We start from the raw sequence: 16,912 nt of genomic DNA, 5'->3' as shown, positions 1-16,912 counted from the left end.
TGCATGTTTGATGACACAAAGCACTTGTGCTCAACACAGGGTCCCTTCTAGACCACCCTGAGGGCCTGGGGAGGAGAACTCAGTGCCAGCTCCCCGAGGGTAGGAGCCAAGCCAGTGTGAGTGGATGGAGACTCGGCTCCCGAGAGCACCTGCTGTGAAATGAAGGCTGGAAGGGTTATAGGAGTCATCTGTGGGAAGGTGGGTGAAGGATCCAGAATGCCAACACAGCAACCTCACAGAAACCATGTGAAAACACTTGAAAAATGGTTTAATGATGTTTTACAACAGAAATGAACTGTACAGTTACAGTAAGTTTAATATATATATATAAAAATTACAGCAGACAAATGCATCTACACAAAATCTACCAATTCATTCTGATTCACTGGCACCTGTGCAGTCTCTCCCAAGCCTTCAGCCCTGCGGGCAGCAGGAGGGGGTCACATAAAGGGCACTTTTGAAGAGACAGCACCTCTCACAGTCCCCACCACCTCCGCAGGCTTGGGAGGCTTCGGCTAGCTAGTTCCCCAGCAGGTAAAGTCGCTTTGTTTGAGGTTTCCAAAACCAGGAAACCTCTGTTTCCCAGGGGCACAGATAACAAGGTCCAGTGCTCCAGTCATCAGCTGATTCTTAGGAAATATTTCTACCCGAGGGGAAACGGCTACACAGGTGCTCTGGGGCAGTGAGGCTATACAATAGCCACCCAGACTGCAAAGTCGCCTAAGGAGAAATGTAAAAGGACTCCCGGTAAACTACTTAGGAATTGTCACTGCCTCATTAAAGCTGCTGGACAATTTTGGAAAGAATCATTTACACCACGTCTTAAGTTTCCACAAAGAAGAACTCAAACTCACATTTTAAAGTACATAAAACAAGAAGTTTTAGGAGGTCAGGGGACAATTCCCCTTGTACCCCTCCCTTGACAACAGTGGAAAAACACCCCTGAATCAGTAATTTTAAAAAGAACAAGAAAGAAAAGGAAGAAAAGGTGGGGGAGTTAAGATATTTGAAGACAGAAAAAGAAAGCATCTTTAGAAAAACACAATCACTGCTTCTTTAAAACAAAACAAAACCCAGTTGGGCACAGTCATCAGTGACGATATGATCCAGGTGACACTTGGTGGAGGACTATTACTGAATATTATGTACACTCACAACTTTTTCATTTTCTTTTTTATTATGAACACCTAGGCAGTGAAAACTGTTATGTTAATACATACACAGACACACTGAAAACATACAAAAATACTATTATTTCAAACTACTAAGAAGAGGACAGTTCAATTAGTTCCATGCTATGACTTTAAGAGCATTACACTGAAACAAACAAGAAGTTAAACGACATTTTTTTTTTTTTAAATCCCAGAAATATACCAAAATATACATCTAAGCTTTGGAATTACTGAGGTTAGACTAATGCAAGTGCTGGGTAATCGTACTTAATACACAAGTCTAAGGTTCTGCAGGAAAGAAATTTTCTTTGGTATCTGCATCAGGCTAATATTATTAACATTTGGATTTTGCTTTGGGATAGAGCTTGTATGACCCTAGAACCAAATACCCCCCTCCCCCAATCAACTGAGATTAAAAAGATCCATGTAAAAAGTTCCTTCATTTGCAACCCCCCAGGTAAAAAGTCACAGGCATCGACCTAGCGCGAGAGGTTGTGAAGTACAATGCATAGTTGCACAGTGGTGCTGGGAGGGGAGACAAACCGCAATGGAGAGAAGCGAAACGCCCGATGGGCGTCCTGCGGCCTCTGGCCACCCCAAGCAGCTCAGTGAAGCAGAGAGGAAAGCTCCGAGGCCCTGACGAAAGCCCTGCAGAGCGGACCACCCGTGCCAGTGTCCCAACTTCCCCCACTCTGCGGGGCCTGTGGCCTGGCCAGCAGCGGCTCTGGCCCCCTAGTCCCTGTGCTAAGTCCCCTGGTGGCCCTGCTTGCAGTCGGATGGAGTATGGTGTGACGGGGTTTGGGAAATCTGAAATGCCAACTGCTCCCTGGCATGCTCACAAGCTGGCAAGCGCCAAAGCCACCGAGACACACCTGAACGAAACCCCCGGCGTGGAAAACGGCTCCCCGCCCTTTAGAGTCCGAGGCCCCTGCCCGGCCCACTGCGCCAAGCGCCAGGACGTGGCGAACTGGCTGATGCTGAAGACTCAACTTCCCTTTTCTTTGGTTTTTTTGTTTGTTTTGAGTTTATACAATCATTAAGAAATCTTTGGTTTTGGCTGGAAATTTAAAAACAAAACAAAACAAAACAAAGAAACCACCCTCCCCTGGCTTATAGCAGCAGTCTGAGGACCTGGCGAAGGGTTTCTTCAGCTTTACGGGTGGGAACTGGAGGCCAAGCAGTACATTCAAAGAAAAGGTGAAAGGGCTGGGGATGCAGCTTCTGAAGAGCCCACTGAATATAAGATTGTCAAATAATAATAATAATAATATAATAATAATAATAAAAAACAACTTAAATATTTGGATTTTTTTTTTTTGGTCATGTCAAAGGAAAAAAGTGAAATGTGTACACAGCAGTCCACTCCAAGGGACCTCTGGTGTCTTCCCTTCCACCTAGGTCTCAGGGGAAGGAGACGGCCTGGACCCCACCTGGGGAGAGGCAAGGACAGAAGTCAATGTGTGGCCAGAGTCAGACATACGGGGTGGGGCGGGGCGCAGACAGCTGGCACCCTGAAGGCAGGTGGCAGGACAACCAGGTTATGAGACCTGGGTAGACCCTGGCAACAAAAGGAACCCTGGGCTGTGACCCGCCCCAGCTCGAAGTAGCCTCTGAGCAGTGGCATTCAGGGGCTCCTAGGGGCACCCTAGCCACAGGTCCCACAATGCTATAGGCCAGAGTTCAGCGTTGCCGAAAGGGGAGGGTGGGTTGGGCAGCTCTGTGGGGCTGAGAGGAAGTTAAAGCAAGCCACTCAGTCACGAGTTAGCAATGAGGTATACAAGAGCTCCCACGCCAGGTGGGCAGAACTCTGCTCCTCACTCACCTCTGTCACTGCTGTCCCGTGCAGGCGGTGACCTGCAGGGTCAAAACCCTGGTGGACCCTCGCACGTGCCCAGGCTAGCAGAGCCAAGAGCTGGGAGAAGGCTTTTTCTACCACCACCAACCTTGGAAGAGACACACTGGTTGCTGCAGAGTCCGTGCCCTGCATCTGCGCAGCCTATGATCCCTCCCTCTTTCTCTCATTGTTTACAGTCTTAACCACCATCAGGCTGCACTTGTTGACTCTGCTCTTAGAAGTGGGCGCCTTCTGCAGACTCATGTGGGAATGGAACTGGAGGTGGGCACCCCCCACCGCCTGCAATGCAGTGTCCCTAGGTTGCCACCTGAGCCTCTCAAAGTGCTTTCCTGCCTCCCTTGCTCTTAGACTCCAGGATGGCTGGGGCTGGACGGGATCGGGCTCTGCTGTAAGAGATTCCGGTTTCAAGGAACTAAGGTTTCCAGATGTCTTGTTTTAAAACAGTACTGTCCCCAGCTGTCCGCCCGCAGACTTGGGGTACAATGGTGGAGAAGTCAAGAGCTGTTGCCAGTTTACAGAAGCAGCCTCCATCTGTTCTTGTGAGGTTGTGGCCAACTTACATACAACGATCCAGTGAACAAGGAAAACCCTGCAGCAGACCTCAACATTTTTATACTAAATTAGTTTGGGGGTCTTATCTTTTGGCAGCTTCCTGGGTTTGAACCAGAAGCTGACACTGGGCACATGGACAGACTCAGGGACACAGCAACAGTAAGCGCCTTCCTTCCATGCGGTCCTTATGCACACCTTGTCTTCCCACAGCTTTGTTTCAAGTGCTCTTATCTTCAATATCCCTATCACCTACTTAGAAACCTATCTAGCGCTTTTAAAAAAGTCACACATTATTAAGACTACCTTTACATAATGTCAGAACAATAAGGTTATTAGGAAAGCTATTATGAGGTTCTGCACCCTGATCATTTTTGAGGGATGATTAAGAGAGCAACTATTCCTATTCCCTTCCCTCTCCCTTGCACGGGCCCTGTCTGGAGGACACTGAGACAGGACTACTCAACTTCCCAGAACCATATATTTTAAAGACACCTGGGAACAAAACAGCTCTACAGGAGAAGGGAAGAGCTTCTGTTTCCTTTGTAATCCTGCTCTTGAAAATGCTGCTTCATAGGCGAGACAGCACAGACACCACATCTGAATAGTGTCTGAACCCAAACAGGCTCCACAGTTCTATTTATGAGGATTAGATAAAGGGAAATAAAGAATTTACCCCATCTTTTGCCCTCCCCAAATTTCTCAGCAATTCCAAGACTATCACGGCCACACGGAGCAACCCCATCCTCACAGAGCCAGCAGAGGGACACAAAACCAATCTCTTTTTGAAAGGCAGAATAACCAGTAAGACTTTCAAAAAATGGGTAGGAGGGAAGAAGGGGAAGAAGAGACAAGGTCAAACTTTTCTAAATTCCAGCTTTTTGGTCCTATTCTCTCTGCCTGTTTTGAAAACCAAAGATAAGCAATGACACAGCAGTGTCTTTGGTCACAGACCAAACCCCACGTAAGTTCTGTGAGATGGATCACTTATTCAAATAAAAGCCTTTCTGGAGTGCTACATCTGAACTCAGGGAGCCGGGAGCATGGGCAGAAAGGGCTCCCAATTCTCCTGACCACCACTGTTTCTCCTCTACGCCCCCACTCGGAACAGAACTCCCTCCATCCCATCAACCAACCGGTCCTTAAAGGCCGCACTTTGTCACAGGTGTGAGGAGCAGGCTGGTGGTCTTTCTTTTGTTTGTGTTTCTGGTCTAGACAGAACTATTCTTTGAGAAAAGGAAGTGAGGTTTTAAATGTTGGGCTGCTAGCACAACATTCAACAGCTTGACAGAGGCTGCCACGAAGAACCACCTTAACTGTCCTAGGTCAGGGCCACTGCTCAGTGCTCTCTGAGTTGGTGTGCATCTTCCTCTGTCTCTACTTCTCCCCAAACACTCCGATGGCTACACTTGTCCTTTGCCTAAGTGTCTGCTATGTACAGAGGTAATGGTCATTTGGAGAGGCTGGCATGTTTGGGGGCATGGCAGCCATAGAAAAGCTGCAAATGCTCCCGTGGCAACTCGCACACACCTCTGGGCCCTGCCCTGCCCTGCACACCAGACCTCAGAGGGCTGTAAATCCCAAGTCCAGTCCCAGGGACACCAGGCTTCCTTCGGCAGGACAGACTTAAGGAAACACACACAACAACATTTTCCTTCTAACATAATCATCTTCTCCCCCACCCCAACCCTCCCTAACCCTGTAAATTGTAACCTATAAACAGGATCCCAAATACATACAGCATCAATCATGTTTATCAATGATAATGAACATTAGTTCAACTAAGTACTACAGCTAGAATTATTTCCACTATTTATAAAGTTTTTTATTTTATTTATTTGGTTTTTAGTTTAAACCAATTCTGCAACACGTAAGCTATGCTGAGGTATTTTATGAAGGTGCCAGAAGCCAGCGGTTACCCACAAGCATCAATCATCCTCACAGACTAAGGAACCACATTCACAGAGAAGGAGGGAGGGGAGGGAAGGAGACCCAGATGAGACAGCCACCTCAGAGACCCACAAAGGCCAGGGCAGACGAGTCCAATAAGTAACTGTGCCTCAAGAATAGGGAGGGCCATGGAAAGCGACAGCCGTTAGCCCAGAGAACCGGATGCAAACTGGACAACTCAAGAAACGTGTACCCCGCCCTCCTGGTAGGACCCTTTCAAGTCCTGCTGCAAATTTCAAGGCTGTCCTGTTGAATCTCTCTGGAGTAAGAAAAGGTCGGGCAGAACCGGCAAAGAACTCCAGTCAGCTGTCAGGGATGACCCTGCTGCCTTCCGTCCCCCACTGTGTGCATATTGCAGGTGCCACCCAGCCTGCACACAGCTCATCTCAGTTATTTTCAGAGGAACGCCAAGGGACTTTTTTCCCCCCTTCTCAAAACTAAAGATAAAAACCAAAAATATTTACCACTTTATAAAGTATCATCTTTAAAATGTCAGAAACTGAAAATGACTTCAGAATGGCCAGGGCTATGATTACACAAGCAGTATGACGCACTAAGTGCTTCGTACACACAGACACACGCGCACACACAGACACAGACACACAGTGAACTCACAGTGGTCACAAGCAAATTCATCCACCAATTCCTGTTCCTTCTGGGTAATTTAAAATTTCAGACCTTTTAGTCTTTTTCTCCCATCAGTACTGGCAGCCTAAAGAGTAAAGAATAAATAAACTCTAAATTCTTCAAGTTTAAATGCTGATTTAATGAGAAAGTATTTGGCCAAACTCTCCTAATGAACTGTTGCAGCCCTTCCTTGACCAAGGGTTTTCAGACCACAGGCTGGCTTTTGGGGGTTCCTTATGGCCAGGCCACGGAAGGCTGCCCACAGGAGGGCCCTCACTTCTTCATACCTGGGTAGCATTTTTTTGGGGGGGGGACTAAAGAAAGAGGCTTCTCCTCTGCTTCCTAGCTCAAGGGTCTTCTTTCTTTCTTCGTTAAGAAAGACTGTGAGGATGATGTAGCTTGGGAACCACTTCAGACCATGAACTCTCAGAGGGCTTCTCTGTGAACCAAGTACTTATTATCCTGATTGCAACATTTCAACCGGGATTTCTAACTAACAGTAATTACCTACATTTGCAAATATATTCGGTTTTTCCAGCACGTTAAATAGAATTTAAAGATTGGGCTAGATGTTGTATCAAGCAAATATTTGTGCTTCTGGATAATACACAGACTATTTCCCCATCTTCCTAAATAAATGAAAAATGATGGACAATATAACATTAAAAAGAGGCATAATTGTGCTTTTTCTTTCCCAACAAACGCTATAGAATGAATCGGCAAGATGAACAAAAATCTTTTTAATCGATATTTTCCCTTTTGCTAAAAAAAGTTCACTTCTAATAATGCTACCACGAAGTACAAATAGGCATGCTCCTGCATAAGAGGGAAGTTGGATTCCTTTGGTTCCATTCTTAAGCAACCAGCTGAGTATGTTGGGAAGGTACTGACCTTTCTGACAATAAATAAATGGGAGTGTGATTTACATCAGCCAAGTGATATAAATATTTTTTTTCTTAATTCTAAAAAGCTGCCTATTTTTTTGAACTTCAGAAATAGCACTCAACTTATGTCTTAGAACAATCATATTGTTCCTGTGAGAGGCCCCCTTCAGGTCTTTCTGCTCTGTCCTTCAGATTTACATGGGATATAAATAAAGTTCATGACCAAATTGCATTGCTCGTGATAAGCAGGATTTAAACAACTACATTCACCACCCCTAGGGATGCACGGGCAAATAAAGTATTGTTATAAATGCATTTAAAATTAGTCTTTGGCTTAATGTGTTAAGCAAATTCAGGGATGAAATAAAACTTGTCTAAACGTTAAGGGGAAAAAAGAAGAACAATGCAATGCATTGTAATGATCTACTGTTCCTCCTCTCTGAGATGCAGAAACTCTACCAAATACTTCTTTTTGGTCAAATGGACCTTTTAGTTTGAAGACTGTTCCCAGAAAAGGTGGCCAAAAGTTAAGTCTGAGTACCGCACCTTAGGAGATAGTTCATTCAATTCAAAGAGCATCATTTGAGATGATAAAAAAAAAAAAGGAATGATATAAAATAAACAAGGACTACGGTGATCCATGAAGCAGTATGATCAGCAGAGTTTCCAGGGATGATGATGGGGAGCTGATTCTAAACAAGACCCCCACCAACAGCTCTATTAGTGTTTCATGTGTATATGCATAAAAGTACCTTTCATTTCACAACTTATTTTTAAATAAGTGAAAAAAAGAAAAAAGTTTTAAAGTTACCTTTGTCTAAAGATTTACTTTTTTCAACAGAAGTTTTTATGCTGGCTTAAGGTCTACCCTCATCAAGTGATTCACATTAAAAAAAAAGAAAAAGACAGAATTCCCATATTCCAAAGTGATTAGAATATAGATAGGGTAGGGGACTCAAAGATCACTGTGCTGACAGTTAGGGCTTAGCATCTTCTTCGGGACTGGAGTTTGTTGGTGAAGCTTATTTGGGAAAGGGATCATTTTTTTTAGCTACACAGAAAACAATAACAAAAACAGCCTTTCTCTGAACTCACTGGGCATAGCCAGAGTCCCCTGAAGCTCTATGCTTCCTTTGGTAACATTTGGGAAACTGATTTACAGCCTCGGATCCAGTATGGTGGCTATCTGCATTTCTCTTCCGGAATCCTTCCTCCTAACTTCCACCACTCCCAAAAGAGGGACTTGTGACTATGGGCAGCCACAGTATTATTAATAGCCCTAAAATCATTTACGCAGACTGAAATTAGAGATGTCAAGTCAGAATAAGAGATTATATTACATTTAACTACAACAGAGAAAAAGTTGATGGAGTGGAGAGAAATTAGTAACTAACAGAGCCATTCTATTTACATACCAACCTAAATAAACTATTTAAAAATCAAGGTAAGTCTGCCCAGAGGATATTACAATTAACCAACATAGAAGATTAAAAACAAGCAGCAACTTTTATATAAAATTAAAAAAGAAATGAAAAAGAAATTGTCAGTAGCATCTATCTCCTCCATGTGTCTGAACTGCACGATATAAACTAGTCCATTAGTACAGCAGCTTGCTAAAAAATTGACTTTGGTTCAAGCTTAGTTTAAACAAAACAAAACAAAACAAAACAAAACAAAACAAAACCACACACCACACACAGAAAGGTGGATAGACATTTGTTAGTTTCCCTGCTTGTAGTTCACTGATTTTAGAGGGATTTTAGGGAAAATGACAGGTAAAAGGAAATTTAGGGGTAGTAGTTAAATATTTTGTGAAATAAAACAAGAGGAACTAAAGAATTAAAAGGGGACTAATATGTTTCTGACCTTTAATATTAATTTGACTGTCTCCCCACTTGAATCTCTCTCTCTCTCTCTCTCTCTCTCACACACACACACACACACACACACACACGTACACATTTGTGTCAGTATTACTGCCTTCCCGAACAATGGTGAGGAGAGGCAAATACATGAATCCCAGCTCCCTTGAGGACACAAGCAGAGCAATTGATTGGAAGGAAAGCTCTTTCTCAACCCCCAGCTCAAAGAGGGACAAAGTGCAGTCTTAGGACCACCCGAGACTGAAGCAAGTGCCCAGGGACACCAAATGGGAACCTCTACCTCCAAAAAGAAGGGAAATTTAGATCAAGCTACAAGGCGGGAAGGCAGTCTTTGGGGGAAAGTTTTTGGTACACAGAGTATTACAAAAGTACATTGGCAAAAATGGAAACTGAACCTCTGTATTGCCCTTGTTCCTCTTGATCCATGTTCACAATCTCCTCCCTTCCACTGGCTCATTTATGTGGTCTAGAAACACCCTGAAAACAATTACAGAGCTGATCTCTTTCTCTAAGAATAGAGAGATGTGCACTACTGTTGGACTTCCTGGCAGGGGCAGCCCCCCAGGGGTGCACCACGTTCCTGCTCAGTGTTTCTTCAGAGGTTCTGCAGAACCCAAGCCCCACCAGCAAGTACCTTGTCAGTCAGAGAATCCAGAGAGTTCAGGTTAGGCCTCATGAGCCATCCAGTGGAAAGGAAGTCTGCGGTGCTCTAGAGGAAAAGGTGGCGACCTCAGACTCCTCTCAGGGACTCTTTTAGATATATCAATTGATGGACAACAGTCTAATAGAAGTCCTTTAGAAAATAAAAAAGGGAAAATTCCCTGACACCAGTAAGTCAATTTGTTCTTTGCCAACAAAATTAAAAGAAGTTTGGATGAGAAACTCCCATAAAATGAACAAACAAACAAACACACCAACAGTAGGAGCATTTTTCAGGAGATAAGAAATCAGGCGAACCACCAAGTCAGGTGTCTGCAGTAGTCTTTGCTCTTTGGAACCAAATCCTGCCTGCAACACATAGAGCTGTTCCCATTGAGAGTAGCGGAAGCAGCTGCTGCACTACAGGATCTGGGCCTCGGGGGCGGTCCATGATTGGGTGAGTGAGAGCTACAGTTCAGCAGGAATTCCTTCCTACACAAAAGTGCTCCAAAGGCACGCCTGCTGGGGGAGGGGCGTGTTGGGCGGGAGTGTCTGCACACACTGCCTTCAGCTTTTGCACCAGCCTCTTGCATAAGTGGCAAAAGAAAATCATTTTCTAGCACCTCTGTAAGAGTCGTGGAGGATAAGGAAACCAGCAAGAACATTCCCCGCAGTTAAGAGCATACGCCTCCCTTGCCCCAAACCCTCCCTCCCCACAGTGTGGGAGCTCACTGAAACAGGATCCAGGAGCAAGAGACAAACATGTCCAAACTATATATATATATATATATATATATATATATATGTGCATATATATATATATATGTATATATATAAAAACAACAACAATAACCATAGAGATACAGTAATACAGGCCTGCCTAAATTGTACCAGTTAAGAAAGGAACCCCCAACGCAATTGATACGATTATAAACACCTTGTTATGACTTAATGGCCTGTACAACAGACCCATAAAAATGATTTTTTTTTTTTAAAGAAAAAAGAAATCTAGACAAATCAGAAATCCCTTCCTACACTGGAACTGGTACCCACCTTAGCTTGTCATCACGACTGCTGGAGATGATAAGTAGTCCTTCCACTTGTTTTTTTTTTGTTTTTGATTTTTTTGTTTTTTAAATTTTTGGTTAGAAAGTTCTCCAATCCATGAAGCAATCCTGAAAAGACAGTGTTTTATTATAAAATTAGGCAGATGCTGTCCGTCTCCATCCTCTGCTTTCTTCTGGCATGTGGACTCCCTTTCCCCTGCCTCCCCCCTCACCGGTGGTGAGGGCAGCGGCTGGGGGGCTGGCAGCCTGGCCACGCTGCAGAGAGGTGGAGGCCCTGGCGGCACCCCCGCACCCGCTCACTGGGCCTTGGAGGCGGTGGTGGTGGTGGAGGCAGCCCCGCTGGCGGAGGCCACTGTGAAGAGCGAGTTCTGCATGGCCTCTGCCGAGCTGGAGGCGGCGTGAAGGCTGGCGACTGGTGTGGAGCTCCCGGTGGAGGCTGCAGCGGCAGACACCAGGCTGACGGGGTTGCTGGTGAGCAGAGAGAGGTTCTGAGGGTTCAGGAACAGAGGGGCAGTGACGATGTTGGGGGCTGCTCCGGCATTGGCAAACACCAGGTTCCCAGTTGCATCCAGTGACGTTATTGGAAGAGAGCCACCAGAAGCAAGGGCTAGACACAGACCCCGAGAAACAGGCAGGAAGGAGAAGGTTAACGTCATCCTGGAGAAGCTGGACCACATTCCTTACAGCTCTGCGTTTGTTTCATGTAGCTCAGAAAAAGTGCGAGCCTCTGCTGACTTTTCTTCCTCACAGAGCTACACTGATACCAACCGGAATCTATTTACAATTCTGAAGAATGTAAAGGACTGAGAAACATAACTTATTGAGTATCAGCAGGGTAGGTTAAGGAGTTTTAATAACTGTCTAATGATGACTCAGTCATACTTTATCTTTAAATTAAGTTTATTTCATTTAACCTAGAAATACTTGTTAAAGCCAGTAATTTTGTCTTCAATGAAATTGATATTAAACTACCTCTGTTCAAAAGACAAATTAGCTAAAGTCATTAAAGCATTAAAAATATATTTTTTTGTAGGGCTAAGGATGTCACTCATTGGTAAGCACTTGCCTAGTATGCATGAGACCCTGAGTTCTATCCCCAGCACGAGGAAAAAAAAAGTTTTTATTAAACCAACTGGCATTATCGATAAATTTGAGCAAACTCTTCATACACAATGAAAACAGTCTTTATAAAAGGCTTTAGTTATAAAATAAAGTGAAAGGTCTGCCTGATTCTTATTTCCTGGGCAGACCTGCGGTAGCTGCTATAGCAAAAACAGAGAGGCAGTGAGGCACATGGCCTCGGTGGCTGGCCAAGGCCAGCACGTGGTCATCAGGGGAGGACTTCTGTAGGGTGCTGCTGTTCTCCATAAATTCTATCATCAACATCTTATGTAAAATAATTAGGGCCTGGGGCTAGGGCTCAGCGGTAGAACATTTGCCTAGCATGTGTGAGGCCCTGGGTTCGAACGCCAATACCACATAAAAACACTAAATAAACAAAATAAAGGTATTGTGTCCATCTATAATTAAAAATATTAAAAAAATAAAATAAAATAATTAGAACTTCCATTTTATAGCTTATCCTATTACCTGACAACACTCCCACACACTCCCAGTCTCATAACCTCACCCCATATGTGGATTTCAGGGTTTTCTGATGGTACTAAAATTTTGGCTGGTAACATAATCTATAGCTCAAGGGAATGCTCCTGACTTTGGATGTGACCACAGAAATACGACACAACGGTGAGACTTGGTGTACCCTGAAGTTTCCTGATATTCCAGGCTTAGGGTCACAGACCTATTCTAGATCTTCCTAGACTATGATCTGTGGTCAGGCATTACGCCTTTGTAGTATCCCCATATCCCAGAGATACTCCCTAATATAGGAGAAAAAGTGATTTATCATAAATGTAGTCTAAAAAGAAATCCTTGTATAACAAAAAGCTTTAGATCTGACCATCAATTTAGATAGAACTTAAGTAAAACAGAAAGTCAAAATAACATCAGGCAATCAGGGCTATGATGTGTTTTTTCTGCAAGTCAATATTCTCTACAGTATGCAGCTAGACACACCCATGGCACACTAATCTTGATCCAAGCTGACTAATACCTTATTTTTGACTCCAACAATGTTTGTATAAGCACTAAGTAGTCAAGAAAACACTGTTCTGATTAATATGGAGATGCTCTCCTAAATCACACAGCAGCCAGCCCCTTCAGACATGAAACACAGATGCAGAGCAGGACCAACCACCCCTTCCTGATGTGGAGTGCATGTCCCTCGAAGGGCATACAGGGACCCTGCACAGGCTTGGAGGCAACACTACAACCCGAATGAGCCTTCTACCCTGATGTTCATTCAAGAAATAAAAATATCGGGCTGGGGATGTGGCTCAAGCGGTAGCACGCTTGCCTGGCATGCGCGGGGCACTGGGTTCAATCCTCAGCACGAAATAAAGATGTTGTGTCCACTGAAAACTAAAAAATAAATTAAAAAAAAAAAAAGAAATAAAAATGTCCTGGAAATCCACCCATGTGCTCTATTGACCACTCACCATAGGACTGTCTACCCATGGTCTCAGGGGCAGGGTGGGGCTGGGACTTTTACTTGGCCAAATTTGCCTTGAGAAAGATTTGAGATGAGCACTTGGGTACATTTATCTGGAGGAAAAAAAAAATCTGCCTCCAAGTCTACTCACATAAGAAAATAAACATCAGCATAAAGTCCTGGTTTCTTAAAATACACCAAACTGGGTATTCTTCTTACAAACTAACACAAACCTTTTTCACAAGGATATTTTCGTAGTCCTCGAGAAAAAGCCAGTCAGCATTCAACCATCCCTCCATCAAGCTCACCTCTAGCAGAGCAGGCTCCTTGCCCTCGTCTCCCCAGCACAAGCTAACCAAGGAAAGACTCCTGACTCACCTTGAATAGTTGCCAGCGTACTGTTGCTCATCAGAGCTGGGCTGAGAGCACCGCCCAGGGTTCCTGGATTGAGGCTGAGTAAGGCACCTCTGCAAGTCAAAATAGGGGCCACACTATTACACACAGTGTCAGCTCAACAACATCCCCAAAGAACAAGAAAGAAAAACTGGGGTGGGGAAGTACATGGAACTGTTCTCCCTACACTAATGCTTGGCTGCTTCTGAGTTCCTGCTTTCCTTGAGGCTTACTTGCAACAAGGCCATATGGTCTGCACAAACACATGACTTTTACAGCTACTTTGACTCTTCTTTGAATTATGTCATTCTTAAAATAAATAAGTAAATAAAAAAATCCAAACAAACAACAACAAAAAAACTTCAGAGAAAAGGAGAATTTAATTGGGCTGGGGTGGTGGCTCAGTAGTAGAGCACTTGCCTAGCACGCGTGAGGCATTGGGTTCGATCCTCGGCACCACATAAAAATAAAATAAAGGTTATTATGTCCACCTACAATTAAAAAAAATATTTAAAAAAATAACATAAAACCAGGAATCTTCTTACTGCTTCTCTTATCCTTGTTGGAGAATTAGAAAGAAGACTGCTGAGCGTTTAGTGGAGAAAGCACAGAGAGAGTCAGGAATTCTGGGCTTCCTTCCCAGCGCCATCACTGAGATGCTGAGATGCTCAGTTACTAGGTCTCTGGGTCTTCGAGTGGAGAGAAAGGTGTGGCTCTTGCCCTTACCCGAGTGCTGAGCAACCTGGGCTCAACTCTGGAATCAAGGTCCTTGTATGACCACAGAGCAAGCCATTTAAAGAGCCCCCACACCACAAAAGATAGAGATAAAAAGTCTCCCTCATAAGCAATTCCTGGACAACTTTCCAGTTGTTTCTCAGATGTGAACAAAATGAGGACACTCCTTACCCAGGTGCAAACTGTGAAGGTGCCATCAGGCCTGGGCTGAGCCCTGCAGCAGCAGCCATGGCAGCGAGACTGGCGTTTGCTGGCAACTGTGCTGCTCCCTGGAGCGCAGCAGCTGTCTGCAAGCCTGATGCTGTCACCATCACCTGGCTGGTCCCAAGAGAGGAGGACAAAGGAGCAGAGGTGGTCTGTGTTGTGCTGGTCTCGCTGGCACTGGATGCCTCAGAGGTGGAGGCCAAGGCAGAAGGGGAGGGACTCAGAGACGGGGAGGTGACTGCCGAGGAAGCTGGAGGTGCGGTGGAGATCACTGTTGCTGTGTTGTTGGAGGTGCTGTCTGTGGTGCCTGAAAAGAAAGCTGGTTAGAGAAGAACATTCTGGACAGGTGAGGCAGCACATGCCTGTGATCCCAGCCCATCAGGAGGCTGAGGCAGGAAGATCACAAGTTCAAGGATACACTGTGTGTCAAAATATAAAAATGGGTGTGGCTCAGTGGTTGCACTCCTGGGTTTAACCCCCCGTCCCCCCAAAAATAATGAAACCATACGTGATTAGATCGTCACGCTGGACACCACAGGTCTGGAATACATCTCGGAGCTGGTATGTTGGGGCACAGAGGCGAGCGTGACTTAAAGAACGCTGCCACCCTGCCTGAAGCAGGAAAGCTGCCACCCACCTCTCAGAAGATGCCAATTGACCTACAGACACTCGCTACAGGAGACGGTGTAGGACAGGCCCTCTGATGTCAGTTGTCAGGAAGTGGGACACTGGACAAAAACAGCTGTCTAAAGGCAGCCAGGGTTTAATTTGGCGAAACCTTTTATGCACTAGGATATGAGCAACTACATATATGGGTAAAGAAGAACCTAAGTGAGACCTTTTCAGGATAAAAAACTCAAAAGCCAAAAGACCAACCAACCAACCAACACAAAACAAAACCCAATCTCACAAAAACTATATGTAAGCCAGGCACAGTGGGGCACACCTGTAATCCCAGCAGCTTGGGAAGCTGAGGCAGCAGGATTGCAAGTTCAAGGCCAGCCTCAAGAGACCCTATCTAAAAAATAAACAAATAAACAAACAGGGCTGGGAAGGTAGCTCAGTGGTGAAGTACTCTTGGGTTCAGTCCCCAGCACCAAAAACCAACCAAACAAAATTATATATGGAAGACAATGCAGTATAAATAGAACCAGACCAATCAAAATAGGTATCTCGGACCTAAATGGAAAAAATCTCAGGTAAAAGTAATTTTTGTTTCTATTCGTGCTGCGGGAGACTCTCTTCTCCTGTAATGGCCTTATCCGAAATCCTGTGTAGAACAGGATTTGTCTTTCCAGATCTGTTTTGAAACTGTCTTCTGAACACCTTCAAGGCCAGTTCTCTCATGTTCCCTCCCCAGGTTCTTTCCCTTGTCACAGGGCTAGGGTAAGCTCAGGTGTCCCTGTGCCAGCAGTGACTGCCTTCCCACTTCCCATAGTGCTGCCCACGTGCAGTTCTGTGGCCTCTGGCTCCATGGGCCAACCATATCATTGCACACCTGAGAGAGGACTCATTCCTTTCTACCTTTGGGAATATGTGAAAAAGGTGATTCCTTCTTATTGCAGCTGCCCTAGTTCAATAACATCTTTGGAAGTATCATTCACTCCATTTTCACTGATCTCTCTTCAGTTTTAAATCTATCGCTGAGCCTGTGGCTGTGTTGCACCCTGTGCATGGCAGACTCATTACACACTCCTCCACTTGATCCTCTTCCCCAAAGACTTGGTTCTATAGGAAGGTAAATGTCTCTTCTTATTTTCCTTCCACTGCTAAGAAGTTTGAATGTACTTTCAATCTTTTCTTGAACAAATTTTCACCTTACCTAGTTCAATCTTACTACAGACCCACTCCCCTTTCAAAGTTCTGAAACTAAAACTGTCCATTTCATGTCTTAAGGTCAAATAGCTTAAAATGGCTGTTTCCTTTTGCCGCTTTCAAATCATCCAGTATCTCTTTAAAATCCATAGGTTTACAGAGAGAAACTGCAGCCAACTCTTTTGGGTGAACTTAATCTGGGCTAGAAATAAAAACTATTTGGAGTTGTTTTACTTTTGACTGTAATACTCTAAAAGCACAGTCTAGTATCTCCAATGTGAATGTCACACAAGCAACATGGTATAACATGATCTTCAAATTAATTCTCCCAGCCAGTGAGTCATGTTTCAACCAAAAAACACTTTTTATGGCCCCAGCGTCTTGGCAACTGAATTACTTGGGCAATTTTGATCAGTGAATTTAGGCTTACAGAGCCTCAATGTCTGTAACAACCACCGGAGGTGCCACCACCTGACTGGCAGGTAGGCAGGCAGAAGCTGGGACACTGTGTGCAAAGCCCAGCACAGCCCACTAGCTGCCATTCATCTTCTTTGGTAAAATGCACATTAAAGTCTTTTGCTCGTTAAA

General features: G+C 44.5%; 1 protein-coding gene across 13 annotated transcripts in view; it reads right to left on the bottom strand.

The window, feature by feature from the left end:
* Positions 1 to 251: 251 nt before the first annotated feature.
* Positions 252 to 16,912, bottom strand: part of Pou2f1 (POU class 2 homeobox 1) — a 147,200-nt gene continuing 130,539 nt past the window's right edge. For 11 of the 13 annotated variants that reach the window (XM_078022242.1, XM_078022239.1, XM_078022240.1 and 8 more), the window contains 3 exons: positions 14,477 to 14,816; positions 13,556 to 13,644; positions 252 to 11,233 (listed from right to left, as the gene is read on the bottom strand). In XM_078022242.1, the coding sequence (XP_077878368.1) occupies positions 10,923 to 11,233; positions 13,556 to 13,644; positions 14,477 to 14,816 (740 nt within the window). In that variant the 3' untranslated portion in view covers positions 252 to 10,922. The remainder of the gene's footprint in view (positions 11,234 to 13,555; positions 13,645 to 14,476; positions 14,817 to 16,912) is intronic. The other 2 variants (XM_078022247.1, XM_078022246.1) reach the window with 2 other exon arrangements.

This window comes from Ictidomys tridecemlineatus, chromosome 10 (genome assembly GCF_052094955.1).
Source record: "Ictidomys tridecemlineatus isolate mIctTri1 chromosome 10, mIctTri1.hap1, whole genome shotgun sequence".
Lineage (NCBI taxonomy): Eukaryota > Metazoa > Chordata > Mammalia > Rodentia > Sciuridae > Ictidomys > Ictidomys tridecemlineatus.
This window is presented reverse-complemented; position numbering and strand designations above follow the sequence as displayed.